This window comes from Nerophis ophidion, linkage group LG17, assembly GCF_033978795.1.
Source record: "Nerophis ophidion isolate RoL-2023_Sa linkage group LG17, RoL_Noph_v1.0, whole genome shotgun sequence".
NCBI lineage: Eukaryota > Metazoa > Chordata > Actinopteri > Syngnathiformes > Syngnathidae > Nerophis > Nerophis ophidion.
Genome location: NC_084627.1, coordinates 19060279 through 19079027, shown reverse-complemented (window position 1 = coordinate 19079027; position 18749 = coordinate 19060279). Strand labels below are relative to the sequence as shown.

General features: G+C 39.6%; 1 protein-coding gene across 4 annotated transcripts in view; it reads right to left on the bottom strand.

The window, feature by feature from the left end:
• znf462 (zinc finger protein 462) overlaps positions 1-18749 on the bottom strand; it is a 91129-nt gene that overhangs the window by 23252 nt on the left and 49128 nt on the right. For 3 of the 4 annotated variants that reach the window (XM_061876455.1, XM_061876451.1, XM_061876452.1), the window contains exons 2-4: positions 15756-16045; positions 9953-15045; positions 7754-7888 (exon numbers count right to left, since the gene is read on the bottom strand). In XM_061876455.1, coding sequence (XP_061732439.1) covers positions 7754-7888; positions 9953-15045; positions 15756-16005 — 5478 coding nt within the window. In that variant the 5' untranslated portion in view covers positions 16006-16045. The remainder of the gene's footprint in view (positions 1-7753; positions 7889-9952; positions 15046-15755; positions 16046-18749) is intronic. The other variant, XM_061876454.1, reaches the window with a different exon arrangement.

Sequence of the window (18749 nt, the reverse complement as noted above, 5' to 3'; positions counted from 1 at the left end):
TAATATGACATATCAAAACAACACTAAATTAAAGTGCACTTTTTGTACAGAACACCAGTACAATAGTTTAAAAAAATAAAGTGCACTTTTGTATGTCACACAAGATATTTCAATAAGTGTCAAATAAAAATGAGCTGCATAATAGCAAATCAAATAGTGTTCGTCCTTCGCTATGAGTTAGGGTCCTGCGGACGTTATCTCGTTTTGTTGTTGACTATTTTTTTCATATGTATTGATCTGGAAATGTTTACCTCGGCATTTTGATGGTGTGGGCATGTGGCAGAGTAATCACTCTTCATTCTCTAACAGGTGACTTTTCAAATGATGCTACATATTAGCAGTAATGCTACTTTTTGTACCAACGCTTTTGCCCCACACTTGACAAATTACGGTTGTCTGTTCGACGTATTCCTACTTGAAGCCAAACCACCGCCAGACGATGGACCCACTGCAGTTTTTCTTGGGAATTAATTCTTATTTCATTTTTTACCAGATTGGCACCTTCTTTCTCTCGTATTACCACTCGCACAGCTCCGCTAGCATCACAGCTAATGTTACCCATGCTGCTACCTCTCTGCTCTGCGAGAGCGTATATGTAATTGACGTATGTAAGAAGGTGCGCTTGCTGTCTGTGAGAAGGAGAAACAGGAAAGAGTGGGAAGAGCCTGCAGTGTAATGCCAGCAGCTAAAAGCAACTGCGTGAGAACGTATACTCGAATATCACGATATAGTCATTTTCTATATCGCACAGAGACAAACCCGCGATATATCAAATATATCGATTTTGTGTGGCCCACCGTATTATTTGGTGACCTGCCAAATTATTCTATGTGGCACACCACATAATTTTATGTGGCCACCACATAACTTTTTGACTTGCCACATCATTTATTATTGTGGTCAGCCACATATTTTAAAAACCCAGTTTCTATATGAGTTGGGAAATTGTGTTGACTGTAAATATAAACGGAATACAATGATTTGCAAATCCTTTTCAACCCATATTAAATTGAATGCACTACTAAGACAAGATATTTGATGTTCAAACTCAAACTTTTATTTTTTTTTGCAAATAATAATTGACTTAGAATTTCATGGCTGCAACACGTGCCAAAGTAGTTGGGAAAGGGCATGTTCACCACTGTGTTGTATCACATTTTCTTTTAACAACACTCAAAAACGTTTGGGAACTGAGGAAACTAATTGTTGAAGCTTTGAAAGTGGAATTCTTTACCATTCTTTATTTATGTACAGCTTCAGTCGTTCAACAGTCAGGGGTCTTGTTGTCGTATTTTACGCTTCATAATGTGCCACACTTTTTAGATAGGAGACATGTCTGGACTGCAGGCGGGCCAGGAAAGTACTCACACTCTTTTACTATGGCATTGTTTTGCTAAAATATGCAGGGGCGTGCATGATAACATTGCTTGGATGACAACATATGTTGCTCCAAAACCTGTATGGACCATTTAGCATTAATGGTGCCTTCACAGATGTGTAAGTTACCCATGCCTTGGGCACTAATACACCCCCATACCATCACAGATGCTGGCTCTTGAACTTTGCGCCTCTAACAATCTGGATGGTTATTTTCCTCTTTGTTCCGGAGAACACCGCGTCCACAGTTTCCAAATATAATTTGAAATGTGGACTCGTCAGACCACAAAACACTTTTCCACCTTGGAAAAGTCTTAATATGAGCTCGTGCCCAGCGAAGCCGGCGGCGTTCATAGGTGTTGTTGATAAATGGCTTTCGCTTTGCATAGTAGAGTTTTAACTTGCACTTACAGATGTAGCGACCAACTGTAGTTACTGACAGTGGTTTTATGAAGTGTTCCTGAGCCCATGTGGTGATATCCTTTACATACTGATGTCGGTTTTTGATGTAGTACCGCCTGAGGGGTCAAAGGTCCGTAATATCATCGATTACGTGCAGAAATTTCTCCAGATTCTCTGAACCTTTTGATGATTCTACGGACCGTAGATGGTCAAATCCCTAAATTCCTTGCAATACCTCTTTGAGAAATGTTGTTCTAAAACTGTTCAACAATTTGCTTACAAATTGGTGACCCTCGCCCCATCCTGTTTTGGGAATTACTCAACATTTCATGTAAGCTGCTTTTATACCCAATTATGGCAACCACCTGTTCCCAATTAGCCTGCACACCTGTGGGATGTTCCAAATAAGTGTTTGATGAGCATTCTTCAACTTTATCAGTATTGATTGCCACCTTTCCCAACTTCTTTGTCACGTGTTGCTGGCATTAAATTCTACCAAAGTTAATGATTTGCAAAAAAAAAAAATGTTTATCAGCTTTAACACCAAATATGTTGTCTTTGTAGCATTTTCAACTGAATATGGGTTAAAAATTATTTACAAATCATTGTATTCCGTTTATATTTACATCCAACGCAATTTCCCAACTCATATGGAAACGGGGTTTGTACGTTTCGCGGCACGTCATTTTATGTGGGCCAGCAAATTATTTTATGTGGTCCGGGACATTATTTTCTTTGGCCTACTAAGTCCGGCACATTATTTTGCGTGGCCCGTCATGTAATTTTACTTAATCCGCTACACATTGCATGTGATTATATAGCATGTGGCCTGCCACATGATTTATGAGACCCACCACTTAATTTTTTGTGGCCTGCAAAAGGCTTGAAAAAATATATCTATTTCTAGCTAAATGTACTTACTTGTTCTTTTCATTTTGACAAATAACGTACTACATGCAATTGCCTAGGTTTTACACTTATGATCATGCTCCATGTTCCAAGCTTTTTTGTGTGGATATCAAAAATAATAATTGTCAAGTTGTCAATGAAAAAAAAATCTAAGAAACATTTTTTTTTTTTTTTTAAAGTTGCTTATTGTGTACCAAGGCTACAAATATGTTTATATTCATAAATATTCACAATGGTCCACTGAAAGCAGGCATAATTGTGATGTGACCCTGAATAAAAACGAGTATAACATCCTTGGTTTAGATATTCAGTGTACATTGTACATTAAAAATTGTATTAATACATCCAAAATCAAAATGCATCACATTCCTGGTCAAAATGGTGCCACAATGGCAATACACTTTATCGAGTAACTTGTTCTACCTGCCACACACACAGGCGACGCAGGTGCACATGTGAATGTTGGGCAAATTAGCGAACAGATTAAATGTTACGCTAATTTTAATAAAACAGATCAAATATAAAACTATTACTCAAAAAAAAAAAATCAGGGTTGTCTTATATCTGGGTCAGTACAACCAAAAGGAAGCAGAATGACGAAGTTACCTACTTTTGAGTAATTGGAGGTCAAATATACCAAGCAAGAACATAATATTGAGCTTCTATGGCCACTACCCCTGCAAGCATTAACAAAATGTGTGTTTTATTCCAATCTCTCAGGGCATATTTCCATCTATTTCTACCTCGCCTCATCTGTCACAAGTCTACGGACAATCATTGTGACTTATATAATGTCAAGGAGGTTTGTTCTTTCTTATGGAAAGGCCCTGACCCTGCTCTTCATGTAACAAAAAAAAAAAAGTTCCATCTCCAGAGTAAAGTTGCCATCCCGTTATGAACAGAAAAAGAAAGCCTAAATGAGAATGGAGCTACAGTGAAGCGTGTTGCTCAACAAAGAAGTTGGGTTGTGGCGCTATATCCCCAGGCCGGATCGGAGTCTCCCTGGAATACTAATGTTTTCAACCATTACCCTCCGCTGATCTAAAAGTTAGGGCTCTTACGCTCTGTTCTCCTCCCCCTGCTCTCATGTTGTCTCTTCTAGGCTGGCAAATGGTTACACAGGAGCTGTCTAACAAAACCAAATGAAGTACAAGTAAAAAAGAAAGATCACTGCATGGTTTGGTTGTCAGACAACCAATCAGTGTACATTAGTGGAGTTACAATTATATTTGTTTAATTTCATTAACTAACAAATTTGAGCCACATACATAAATGGAAAAAAAGTAGTGTTTAATATCTTATGAATATTATTATGATTATGTTAATTAATACAAACTTTTATGTATTAATACTTTTCTGAGTAAATCTAGTGATTGTCCATAAACTTGCAATATATTCCTGTAGGAATTTTGGGAAAAAATTATGTTTTAGGGTGAAGTTGTAGTAGCGAAAAGTATGTGAACCCTTTGGAATTTGTCAAATGTATGCATAAATTGGTCATAAGACATCTAAATGACAAGAATAAATACTACACAATTATGTTTTCTTATTTTTATTGAGCATAACTAAGGATGTTCCAGTCAGGGAGTTATGTTGCCGACTCCGATACGATCATTCATAAATTGAGTTTGGCTGATACCGTAGGTATACGTATTCCCTAAATTTGGAAGCATAAACGAAAAAAATAAATAATTTTGCGAAAAATTAAAGTATCTAATCGCTCTAGTATTGATCATACACTAATACTACCCTTGGTGTCAACAGCACAAATTTATGATTTATGAATGTATGTGTGTGTAAATGAGTGAATGTGGAAATAGTGTCAAAGTACTTTGTACCTTAAAGGGGAACATTATCACCAAACCCATGTAAGCGTCAAGATATACCTTGATGTTGCAGAAAAAAGACCATATATTTTTTTAACCGATTTCCGAACTCTAAATGGGTGAATTTTGGGGAATAAACATGTTTCTGTTTATCCCTTTCTGAGCGACGACGTCAGAACATGACCTCACATCGGTACTCAACGCCATTTTTCCCTACCACATCAGACGCATCGAGTCAAATCAGCTCTGTTATTTTCCGTTTTTTCGACTGTTTTCAGATACCTTGGAGACATCATGCCTCGTCGGTGTGTTGTCGGAGGGTGTAGCAACACGATCAGGGACGGATTCAAGTTGATTTACGTAGAATGTGCATCGATTAGCCCGGCATGCTAATCGATGCTAACATGCTATTTAGGCTAGCTGTGTACATATTGCAACATTATGCCTCATTTGTAGCTATATTTACATCCAGCCTTTCCCTCCATCCACATTTAATGCCAAACAAACAAATACCGGTCGACGGATTTAAGGTGCTCCATTGTCAGGAGATGCGAAAGTCCCTCGTTTGGTTTTTACCGGCGATGCTACGACAGAGATGGCAAGAATGTCTGGATATCCTGCGACACTCAAAGCAGATGCATTCCCAACGATAAAGTCAACGAAATCACAAAGGTGAGTGTTGTTGATGTTATTGACTTATGTGCTAATCAGACATATTTGGTCGCGGCATGACTGCCAGCTAATCGATGCTAGCATGCTATTTAGGCTACCTGTATGTACATTTGAAACTATATTTACATCCAATAATTAATAATTTTTTGCTGTGATGGAGGTGATTAATATTAACTTAGGGGAGCAGCTACAAACGTGTATGGCTACAATGCGTATGGAAACACAATTATCTGCTAGCTGTACAGCCAGGGGACTAAAATCAAATACAATATTAGTCAGAGAAGATCTGAGTTTGTGATCGGCTTTAAAAGCCATTATTTGGCAATGGCGATCACATACTTTATGAAAAATCGACTGATAATGATCGTTGGTTGATGGATCGGCACATCCCTGAGCATACATCACATGTAAACATTCACAGGACAAGGAGGTAAACATAAGTGAAAGCTTGGATTTAATAACTGGTTAACCCTCCTTTGGAAGCAATAACCTCTACCAAACATTTCCTGAAGTTGCAGATCAAATTTGCACAACCATCAGGAAGTATTTTGGACCATTCCTCGTTCCAAAACTGTTGCAGTTTAGTGGAATTCCTGACTCATGAGGTCATTCGAAGCATCTCAATCAGGAAGAGGTCAGGATTTTGACTGGACCACTCGAGACCGTTCTGTGGTTATTAATCTTTAGTAAAGTTTTCTGTTGCAACACATCCTCTTTTGAGCTTCAACTGTTGGACAGATGGCGTCAAAGTTATTCTGCAAAATATCTTGATAAACTTCCGATTTCATTTTTCCATTGATGATAACAAGATGTCCAGGCCTTGAAGCAGCAAAAGCTTTCTGTTTTTGCTTTTTAGACAGCTTACGAGTAACAGCAACGGCTTCCTCTGTGGTGTCCTTCCATGAACCCTATTCTTGTTAATTTTTTTTACATATTATAGATTTGTCAACAGAGATGTTGGCATGTGCTAGTGATTTCTTTAAGTCTCTAGCTGACACTCTGGGGTCCATTTTTACATTACACTACAAAACACCAAAATCAAAACCTTATCCTAACTGAAAAGCATGGTGGCGTGAGCATCAGACATCCCAGGAATCTTGCTGAACCTCAACAGTTTTGTCAAGAGGATTAGTCCCGTCGAGAATGTATTCCGTATCCAATTGTGATCTGCTACAACAGGAAATGTTCAGTTGAGGTTATTGTTTCTAAAAAGGGGTCAACCAGTTATTAAATCCAAGAGTTTACTTACCATAAATTCCGGACTGTACACGGCTACATTTTCCCTACACTTTGAACCCTGCAGCTTATAAAGGTTTGGTAAATTTATGGATTGTTGTTTGTGTTATGGCGCCATCTTTTGGACGAGTTTGCTCACTGCAGGTACTGCAGTGTTCCTTCATTTAGTGCTTTCAATCAGAAGTGCTGTTACGTCTTCCAGCCATCCATAGCAAATTCTACTTTACAATATTGCTTTCAATCGGAGGTGTGGTTCAATCTACTATCCATCGACAACAAATATATTGAACAATGTAACTAAGACTGCTTATAATTATAATTAAACCGTCCCCTGTGTTATGTCTCTGGGAATGTTTTTAAGCACATTTGAATGCGCTATCGTAATGTAATCAAGGAAGTGTTGTTATCCATCTATCCATTTACTACCGCTTGTCACTGTTGGGGTAGCGGACGGTGTTGGAGCCTATCTCAGCTGCATTTGGGGGGATGGCGGGTTACACCCTGGACAAGTCGAAACCTCATTCCAGCGCAAGCGTTGTTAGCATTAGCTTATATACAAGTTTGAGTGTCTGTGTTAGTATTTTCAACTTAAAATGGCTTTTTATATAAAAAAAAACCTGATTATGTTCAACAAGACATCACCGTGGAGGTATTGAGCCTGTTTTGCTAAGAGGAGAGCTAGCTCCCGCAGCTAGTGGGTCCTTAAAAATTACTTCTGTTTTGATTAGCCGTTTTTTTGCTGCGTTACAGGCATCGTTCGGAAACAATTAGGGTATGTAAATAAACCTATGCAGGAACTCTTCTGTGTAAATCATTCTGCAACGTATATACGGTTTTGCGGACTATAGAGCGCACCGGTATATTAGCCGCACCCACTAAATTTGAGGGAAAAACAGTATTTTTCCATATATTAGCCCCACAAGACTATATATAAAAGTGAAATGAATTATTGACAAATTATGTCATTTTTTCCAGACTCATCACACTTTTCAACTTCTCCTGCTGGCCCCACTATGGACTGGACTCTCACTATTATGTTAGATCCACTACGGACTGGACTCCCACTATTATGTTAGATCCACTATGGACTACAGTATAACAATCACCTTTCAGGTACCGTTGAATGTTTTTAGAGGGCTTTATGGGCACAACAGATTACTCCTGTTACATGCATTGTTAGCCACCTCTTACTTGCCGTTAGTTTATATTTCTATTTAATTTTAATTTTTTTGTACAACGCCACCTAAAAAGTATTATTTAACAAAAATATCCATATTTGACTAGAATGTGTTACAACAGGTAAGTAAATAATATCATGCAATCTGGACTACCTTGACATGTCCCTCTTTGACCTCTCCGTACTGGACATGCTTCCTCAGGTGATTGCAGATGGCTCGGAGGGTAGAATGGACCTCCATGCAGAAGTTACACCTGAACCCTTCGGGAGTTTTGTTTGCACAGCTTTCCTGTGAATGACAAGGCGGTGACAAAACAGAGTGATGTGTATTTTACAAGGCTTTTGTTTGACAGTTTTACAAACAATTGAGGTTGTTATCACCTGTTTTGAAATGACTTAAGAAAAGTGCTAATGAAAAATGTTAGGTGTTTGAGGCACGCAAAATGTTTTTCTTTTTCAATTGAGTTTATATCGACAAACTTATCAAACATGCATTAAAGCAGATTGATAGTAATCATTTCAAATCTCATTATGTGTTATACACCCACTGACAATAAAGAAGCGAATGAACAGCTTAAGTGATGCATTCAATTGACAATTTGCAGATATTTTGTTGATTTTGTTGAATCAGGTAATGAACAATAAAAAGCTAGAATGATAAATATTTCAACAATATTCCCAAACATAGGATTGTATTAATGCTGAGGGATTTTCTTTGCCAAATTGGGAAAAAACAACTGCAAATGCAAAAAGAGTGACCGACCAGCACATGGATGATTGGACATTTCTCACTGCACACAATAACATTTCTAAAACTATTTTAAGCTTTTCAGTGTTCCCTCATTAACATCATATTACCCCCACAACCCCCAATGTATATATCAATATATGCTGAACAACATCTTAGCTTCGTGTTAGAGGTGACAAAACAAATTAGTGCAATACCTAATAAAATATCTCATTAGGAATTAATTTAATTTGTTTTGAGGGCCAATAAAGAATTAAGCTCGCCAAACTCCTGCCTGTCAAGTCGATTTTGTTTTAACTGTATTTTATACACAGAGCCAAATCTCCACAGAAGTAGTTTAAGGAAACCTTTCCGGTTCGGCATGCGTGTACATTTCTTTTATTACACAAAATAAAAACGCTTTTCATTAACTAATTAATTCTTTTCTCTCTCGTTTACTTTTTTGCTATTTGTAATGCACGATAAATTACTTGCTTTAAATACATGTGGGAAATTACTGTTTTTTTAAATTAGCTGATGATTTTGGAGTACAGTATTTAAATTTTCATTATGACAGGTGACAACGAGCGATTGCATTACAGTCATTGCATGTGTTTTTGTCTGTGTTCTTCTTTAAGAGGAACTATGTTGAATTTTGTCTTTTTTAACTAACAAATGTTGTTACCATTTTGGATACCAGTGTTAAACAATGTCACCAAAGCGTCAAATCATAAAGTTGCTGTAATTTTTGGCATGCACTTGAACACAGTTTTGGATGTCTGTTTGCAGGGTTCTACAGTCTGGCTATATCCTCCTTTAGTATTCTATTCATCTAATTTTGTATTGCGCATAATAACACCAATTTATAGTGGACATAAATGCTGTCAAAGCATGAATTTTTATGCAGAGTCTGAATCAATCGGCGAGTGTGCAGATGTACCTAATTTTGTGACTCTGGATATATTTTTCTGTAATACAAAATAACGCTGACTACTTAAAGATATGTCTATATATTTATATATATATATATATATATATATATATATATATGTTTAAAAATAGTACATTTTCAAAAGATAATTTTGATACTTTTGGAGAGGGTGGGACATGGTTTCATTTGCAATATCGGAAAATGTCTATGAAGGTTCTCATTCATCAAGCTCTTGGTCATGTCCGAGCATTCAATAGATCGTAACTGAACTGCTTGGTTCGTCTTGGAAGACGTTTCGCCGCTCATCTGAGTCGGCTTCATCAGTTAGTGCTCATAGACTTAGATTGGACCAACCTTTGGACCAGATCTGACCAATGAAAGCCTATGAGCACGAACTGATGAAGCCTACTCGGATGAACGGCAAAACATCTTCCAATAGAAACCAATCGATTGAATGCCTTGAGAAGAATATTAGAAAACCTCCACAAACAAACAAACATCTTGCAGAAACACTCTAAAATGGGTTATAAAAGTGACTGTGGAGCAAAATGCAGGCAAAAATTACACCGAAGCATATCCATAACATTATGTGAACCGCAAGGAAGTGTTTTAAATTTAAAATCATTAAAGGTCCTTTTTCATTTTCCCATCTGCCATCCCCAAAAATTGCATTGCAGCAAACAGTGCTTTCCTACCTTCTCAGTCTTGCTCTGTGGTACATCTTCTTTGTGTTTGCTGAGAAGCTGCTTCCTCCTCTCCTGCCTCGTGGCCCTCTTCTCAAACTCCTCATTGTGATTCAGCAGATGTGTGGCGAGCGCAGGAAGGGCCAGGAACTTCAGTTCGCAATGCGAACAGTTGAACCACTCTGAGCTCTCGTCTACTGGGTCCGGCGTCATTGCAAAGTCCCTTTTGAAGTCGACACTGTGGTGGTCGTTGTAGTGCATAGACAGCAGCCTGCCGTTGCTGAAGGACAACTGGAAGCATTTGAAACACTTAAATGGTAGCCAATCGCCGACACCATTCTGCTCGGCTTCTGGAGGATCCTCCAGCAGCTCCTTATCTTCCATTTCTGTTTCTACAGGACTATCCTCGGTTGTCTCTGGATCTTTGGCATAGATGACCGTGAAATAGCGACCAAGCTTGCTGGCGTGCTGCTTCTTCGGGAAGACACCAGGGTGGCGTTTAATGTAGTGTGCCACAATGCTCTTCCTGCTGAATGCCTGAAAGGCACAAAGAGAACACCTTCGACTCTCTACGGCCAAACGCAGCTCCTCGCTCATCTCTGAGGTCTCCCTTTCCGATGGCGGCGGTATCGTCACTTTGCTGGGTTTCTCGCTAATAGTCTTGGAAGCAGCCAAACAATGGGTGTAGTAGGCGTCAATATCATGACGCTTCTGGTAGTGCGCTGCCAAACCTTTACGAATGGGGTTTGTGTAGGAGCACAGAGCACATTTAAAGACGTTGTTTTTACCCTCCGGCTGAGCGCGGACATTGTTGTGCTTGATGCGGTAGTGGCGAGCGATGCCTTTACGAGTGGAGCAGAAGTACTTGCACAGCTGACACTTGAATATGGCGTGCTTCTCCGGCTTATTGATGGGTAACGGCGATAGAGTAAAGTCGACTTCACCAGGCTCCTGGACTTTGGCTGTGTTTGATATATGACTGGCACTGCATTCTGCAATGGGCTCTGTGTCTTGGCCGACTGAGACATCTGTCAAACCCAGTGTAAAAATTTCGGTGGCAGACTGATTGTGATACTTTTCATAGTGGATTTTGAGTTTCTCCAGCGTCCCATGCGTATATGAGCACATTTTACACCTGTAGGCACCATAACCCTGCCTTTGAGTCTTATTTTTGTCCTCAGCCTCTTTTATCTCAGCAAGTTGCTCGATATCGTTTGCAAAGTCTTCTGCTGTGACTTTCACTAACGGGTGCCTTTTCTGATAGTGAGTGAGGACGCCGTGGATACGGGAGTTGACATAGGGACAGTGGCGACACTTGTACACAGAACTGGGGTTGATGTCGGCCTCCTGTGCGAAGTCTGCTGCTTTGACTTTCATGCCAGGGTGCTTTTTTCCATAGTGGGTGAGGAGGCCATGGAGGCTGTTGTACTCCGACAGACACACAGTGCACTGATAGGGATTAGTGGATATAGAAAGACGTGGGTGAGGGACATGGGGACTGCTCTCCAGAGGCGGCATGGCAATGTACAGAGGGCAATCGTCTTCCATAGAATTGAACGATTCTTTGGGGCTCTTCGCGGCTTCTCCGTTAATGATATCTAAAAGGACAGATTGATCCTCTTTAATTGCCCACGGGTGCACTGCCTGATAGTGACTTGTTATGTCAAATATTGTGCAGGCCTCAAAGGCGCAATCCCGACATTTGTAATGTTTCGTTTCAAGGTTCCCCCCATGTTCGATGGTCTCCGGCCCAGCCCACAGCTTGCTGGCCATATAGGCGAAATCTACATTATGCTCAGGGTGACGTCTTTGGTAATGGAGTAGCAAGCCTTGGGGTTCGGCGTGGGAGTATATGCACCACTCGCAGTGATAGCCAGCCTCCAGGATACCATCTTGGTAAGCCCAATGTAAAATGGTCAAGGCTGTGGCTTTTACAGTGGGGTGCTCCTTCTTCAGATGCTTCTTGAGGGCGTACACATACGGGGATGTGTAGGAACATTGTCTGCACTTGAGTGCACGCAAAAATGTAGTGTTTTCATCGTCTGCTGGAGGAGCTGGGGCAACTGTGGTGGAAGCGAAGCTGCTCGACTGGGCACGTTCACGTTGACTCCGTACAACCGCAGTGTGACGACGGACGAGATCGGCGTTCGCCTTAGTTTCCTTGTGTTTCTTCTGGTAATGAATGAGCACTCCTTTGACAGTTCGGTTGCCATAATCACAATGCTGGCAGAAGAAAAGCTCATCCTCACATTTCTCTCCAAGTTTAGGGCTTGAGTTGTTGGATCCATTGTGACAATTATTTTGGAACTGCGTCACTAACTGTTTAGGTGCTGTTATTTGCAATTCATCTATCAGTTTCATCAAACCGGCGGTGGGGGCACCGTGTTTGATATATTTGGCAGTCACTTTTACTTCAGGGTGTCTCTTCTGATAATGGACCAACACGCCCACAACAGATTTGTTGCTGTATACGCAGTGCTTACAGTAGAACATATCTTCATCAGAACCATACAGTGCTGCACTTGATTGTTTTGCTGGGGTCGACGTATTCAGGTTAAACGAGGAGTTGGCGACGGGCTGATCGACAGAGATAACCTTCATGCTTTTCTGTATACGGAAATAAGATGCCTTTTGCTCTGGATGTTTCTTTTGATAGTGGACCAAAACAGAGTGCATATTGGGACTAGAAAAAGTACACACATCACAATCATATACAACGACATTGCTTCCCACTGCTTCTTTAAGGGGATCTTTCTCTGTTGCTGCTTCGGGTGTCTTAGACACAGTTTTTAGCACTGGACTTGATGAGGACCTAGGAGTGGAGCTTGCGGAGTTAAAACTTTTGGGGCCGGAGTTTAATATCTCCCTCAGAGTTTGGGATTCAGAAGTCTTGTGGGCCTGCTCCACAACATAGCTGGAGAAGATCATGGCATTGTTGATCTTCACCGTGGGATGCATTCTTTGGTAGTGAGGCATGAGGCTTCGGACATTTGGGCTGTTGTATGAACAAAAGCGGCACATGTAGACAAGATTGGGTTGGTTGAAATTGAGCACGTTGCTTGCTTCCGGGTGGTGATCCATGTAGTGTTGATGTAGGTCGTTGTAGTTGTTGTATTCAATGTAGCACTCCAAGCAGCGGAAGACTGCGCTTTGGTCCTCAGGGTCCAGAATGTACTTAAAGCTGAATTTTACATAAGGGTGCATTCTCTGGTAATGAGTGCTGACGCTACGCGCAGACTTGTTGTGGTAATCACAGTGTTTACAGTAGAAACGTGCAGGTTCCTCTGCATAGAGGCTGTTTTCATGGGTGGTCTCCTTACTATCCATGAGATCACCTGAAATGTTTTCACTATCATCAGAAAGAGTCAAAGACAGCGGTAGGCTTCTGGATTTGGATTTAGGATCGCTTTTTCTTTTCCCAATCCTGCCACCTTTATGTGCCACTTCCCTTGCATGAGGCTGCTGTATGTTGTACATGAAGATGGCATTATTGCCGTTATGGTTTGGGTCCACATTGTCAGCACTCGTGTACTGGTCTCCCGTGTATTCATCATCCATGTCATCCAGGTTGATGATCAGGTCCTGCTGGCTTTGGCTTATTTTGCTTTGAAGGTTACTAGCAATTTCGTCAATTCGAGTTCGCTTTTTCACTGAAGACAAATCCAAGGGTAAATCGTTGATGGACTTTCTTGCCCTTTTCCCGGCTACTAAGGGTTTTTTGGTGGAGAGCCCTAAAATTGAGGTTTGTGTTTTTTGTAGACGGGTCGGCGAGGCTGCTACGTCAGCGTCCAACTGGTCAGCCAACTGGCTTTCAAAGACAGTCGGATCCATGTCATCACAGTAGGAATGCTTATGCTGCTGGTGGACCCTTAGACCTTTCAGAGTGGTGGTAGAGTAGTTGCAAAGCGTGCACCGATGAGGGTTTTGCTGGTCGTTTAATGTGCTGGTTATCTTTTTCCCATTTATTCTGCTAATGTTGCCCCCGTTAACGGACTCTGCTGCACTGTCATTATGAGGTTCTGGACTATCACTTGTCAGGTCCATGGTTTCCATGTCTGATGAACTGTGGGTCTGTTTGTGAGCGCCTAATTTATGTGGGCTGGTGCAAATAAACGGGCATTCTTCGCATTTATATACTGTGGTTTTACCAGAGAGGTGAATGTTCTCGATATGACGCGAGATGCTTCGTCTGTGCATGGTGAGGAAGGAGCAAAAGGGACACTGGAAACGGTTCATGTACTTTCTGAAAGGTACTCCTTTAGTCTCCAGCAGTTTATTGTCTTCGTCCGATAAAAGTTGCTCTGCGTCTGCAGACAGCGTTCCAGTGTAGTTGGGATCATCATCTATATCACCTAAGTCTTCATCTTCCTCCGAGCCGCTCCTGGAGTCTTCCTCATTCAGTACATTGACATCCATTTCAAATCCACTGTTCACCACCTCCTTAGCGATGGGTGATTCTGTGCCACTCTGCGCTGATTTAAGCGTTTTCTCCGGGGACTCCTCATATCCATCAGTCAAAGCTGTCTTTAATGTACTCGAGCTTTGGGATGGGGTATCCGCTTTGGGTGAGTTTGCGCTTGCATCCCCTTCTGGCTCAGAATTGCAGGAAACTACCTTGACCTGGTCGCTGTGTTCCTTGAACACGTGATTAGTCCAACCGGCCTTCTGATTAGTCTGATAGTCACACCATTCACATGCAAACGTCCCCCTCATGAGTGTGTCGGGTGAGTCCAACTCCTTGTCTGGCTCGGCATTCTCCAAAGGGACTCTGGAACTGTCTAAAGGAACTTTGTTATGACACATAACATGATGCTTGCTGTGACACATAACGTGATGCTTTATCATCCTCGCTTTGCGCGGCGACTTGTATGTGCAATACTGACACGAGAAAACTTTGGAATTGTCACTGTGCTCCAGGGCGGTCTTGGAGGAGATCGGTGATACTGCGCCCTCTTGATCAACATTGTGCACCTTCTTGGTGTGGTTTCTCAGGAACGACTTTGATCTGAAGTAACGGACGCAGAACTTGCACTGGTAAAATAGCAGATGGGTTTCAGCGGGTGGCTTTGGTGATGCCTTGCTGGAGGTGTCAGCAGAGTTGGGACCTAAACAAAAGACAGTGAAGTGTAAACCATCAGCTAACAAAGAGGTAAAAAAGCTGAACTAAATGATCAAAATTATGATATATTGCATTTAAATCTCTTAAAGTACAGTTAAGTATGAGCATGATCAATTGGGATACAGATATACAGGATGTCAAAGTGGTAACAATTTTAAAACACTTATTATTAAAGCAATGTGTTATTTTAATCAAGATTGTGTCCATGTGCTTAGTGGCAAGAAATTGTGTGCAATTTTCATTTGCTTCAAAATGAAGAAATAAAACTTAAATATCTAGTCATAATTTAAAAGATTATCTAAAATGTGTAATATAATGGTGGCTGAAATATGAGGGGTTTTGTGAGCTTCTGTATGTACTGTCATGTAGTGTTGTAAAGTTTCGCATATTAATGAGGAACAAATTTTACAATTATTTATTTACTTTTTGTAATATTCATTATATTCATGATTATGTTGTATTCATATTATATCTCAGTATAGCGCTTTGAGTCACTTGAGAAAAGCGTTGTATAAATATAATTTAATTCAAATTCACTTCAACTAATATATTAGGAATTACTTTCACAGTTTAAAAAGCAGCACCAATTAAATCAATATTTATGCTATTCAATAAAGCAAGGCTCATTTTACATAGATCTGAGTCCAAATACTTAACAAATGAACTGTAACGTCTAAATTGATGTGGGAGGCATACTCGTTCCATCTTTAGTCCGTGTGTAATCCTTGTCATGCTTATCCCCCTCTGCTGCCGCTTCCTCCTCCTCCTCATCTTCATCATCATCATCATCTTCTTCTTCTTCCTCCTCCTTGTTGTCCTTTAGTGAGTCAGACTCGTCTGCATCCGCCGGCTGGAGGAAGACAGTGTGCACTTCCTGAATATGTGTCTTCAGGTCGTCGTACGACTCGGCGCGGAAGTCACAGCCATCACAGTGCAGTACCTCCATCACTGAACAGGGGAAGCACTCCCTGGAAAGTCAGGTAAACCTGCAAAAAAAAGACAAAATTATATATTTTTTTTTACTGATTTCTCAAGTGTCCTCGGAGGCTTCAATGTCTTGCATTAAAAACATTTTGTGAATGTTTTTCATTTTCTAGCTTAGTTTTAGAAATAAACCACATCTTATTGCATGAATACAAGTACTCACAAACAAGAAAGAGCCACGTGAAACACATGATTGCTTGAACAAGAAGAATGGCATATATTTTCAAGCTAATGGCCAGTAAAATGTAACACTTTTAAACATTCATCATTATAAAGCCAAAAAACATCTTCACAAAACTCTGCATCTTTGAATCAGATTTTCGAGTCGGAGTGACAAAAAGGAATAATGTTGCTGTGACACATAGTAAAGAACATGTGTACATAAAGGATATATTATGGATTATTTGTATGATTAAAAGGCCACACAGAACCAAATGTGTCTATGATAATGGTCACATCCTCCTTAGAAGGTGAAATCCACAGTATCCTTCATTCGTACTGTATGATAGTGGGTTGTCAGGTCTCCAAGGGACGTTTGACAACTTCAGAAAACAAGAAAAAGCTAGGTAATTGATTAAAGCTGGCCAATTGATCCAATAGAAACTACAGAATATATTTTTGAATGGAGGTCAGATATTACACTGTAAAAACTGAAATCTAAGTAAGATGAAATATCTCAAATAACGGTGATATTTGCTTATTTTCTGTCTGATAAGATAATTCTTCTCACTAAGCAGATTTTATGTTAGAGTGTTTTACTTGTTTTAAGTGTTTTGGTTCTAAATGATCTCAGTAAGATATTACAGCTTGTTGCTGACATTTGATGACCTATATTGAGTAAAACATGCTTGAAACTAGAATATCAACTGTTGCAAAGCTGTGTCATCGAAACTCAAGTATAAAACTACTTTTTTAAAGTAATAATTTCTTACTTCAAGCATGAAAAAAAAAAAAATTGTGATCCCAAGCGTATATCGTTATGTCAAGGTAATGGCACTAGCATTTACTTAATTTAAGAATATTTTTCAACATAATGTTTTTAGCATTCAATCAGAAATTATTGCGAAGTTTTGTATTAGTGTGCCTAAAAATAGGTATACCGGCTCCCAGACACATATTATTTTTTCTCTAAATGTGGCCCCTGAATCAAAATAATTGCCCAAGCCTAACCTATATTGAGTAAAACATGCTTGAAACTGGAATATCAAGTGTTGCAAAGCTAAGTCATCAACACTCAAGTATAAAACTACTTTTTTAAAGTAATAATTTCTTACTTCAAGCATGAAAAAAAAAAATCATGATGCCAAGCACATATCATTATGTCAAGATAATGGCACTAGTATTTACGTATTTAAGAATATTTTTCAACATATTGAGCAAAAAGGTGACATTTTTTTTCTACTAAGAAAAGTGCACTTGTTATTAGAGAGAATATACTTATTTTAAGGTATTTTTGTGTTCATTGAGGTCAGCTAACTTTACTTGTTTTGGAAAGTCTTGACAAGCCAAACTTTCTTGTTCTATTGGCAGATAATTTTGCTTAGTTCAAGTAAAATACTATTTTTGTAATTTTTTTTCTTGTTATTGAACACTGACTTTTTGCAGTGTAGGAAGCATTTATATAAAATACTGTGCCAATCATAAAAAAAAGCATGTTGTAATCTAAGCGATTGGCATATAATTGCTTAATCAATCACTGAGAATTCTGTTCATTGTAAATTGCATCTACGAGTTATTGAGGCAAAATGGACTGCTTGGCGACAACAGGTAAAGGCACTGTTGTTTTAGTCTCAAAATAGTTTGCCGTACATCATTGGCTATGGGAAGATGCGTTAAATCCTCAGAAATTCTTCTGTTCAAATCGAGACTGGCATTGAAATACAAGTTTAGAAACTCTGAATTCAGGAAGTAAAATCATATATGTCCAGTTTGAAATAACTCAAGATGGAGCGGTACGAAACATGAAGGATTCAGCAAATGCCATTAAGAAGGTCTCGTTTTTAGCAAAGCATCATACCAGGAACAATTGAGGGACCGAGAGGGGATTATGGCCTGATTTATCCCATTTTTATTACCTTTGGATAAGCAACAGCTGGAGATCAGCAGATCTACAGAACAGTATTTAGAGCCCAATATTCCATCCGATTGTATCAACAGTCCTCAATAAATAAAGCAAGATATTTTTTTCCCTCTTTCAGCCTTCTCTATAGGCTGGTCAAACAACAGCTAGAAGCAATACTGCGCCTTGTTTGGTTAATTACAATTTTTACACAAGGTCTGTTTTGTTATGACAACAGTAAGAAAAGCTAAACTGTATTATGGTTAAGTAAGAAAAACTAAACTGTATTATGGTGAATGAATGACTGTACTGTATGGAATAAATGATGCAAAATTGTATTAGCATCCGTTTAATAAAAAAAAAAAACGTTTAGAGTGAACACATTTCTGACTTTAACTGGACAGTTTTAAACATTAAAAACATGTCTGTGTAATGTGTCCAGGATGTATGTGTAATAATGCAGATATCCTACTGTGGGGGCCCGCAGGCCAAATCCATCCCAGCAATGACATCAGACAAGCCCACGGATTTTCAGTTGGCAATTTGGAATTGGTTCCTAAAAAATACTAGAACTCTTTCCTGTTGATGATCTTTGACTAGCATATTTGGCAGTATGTTCTTAAAAACAGCAGAGTCCTCCAGTCAAG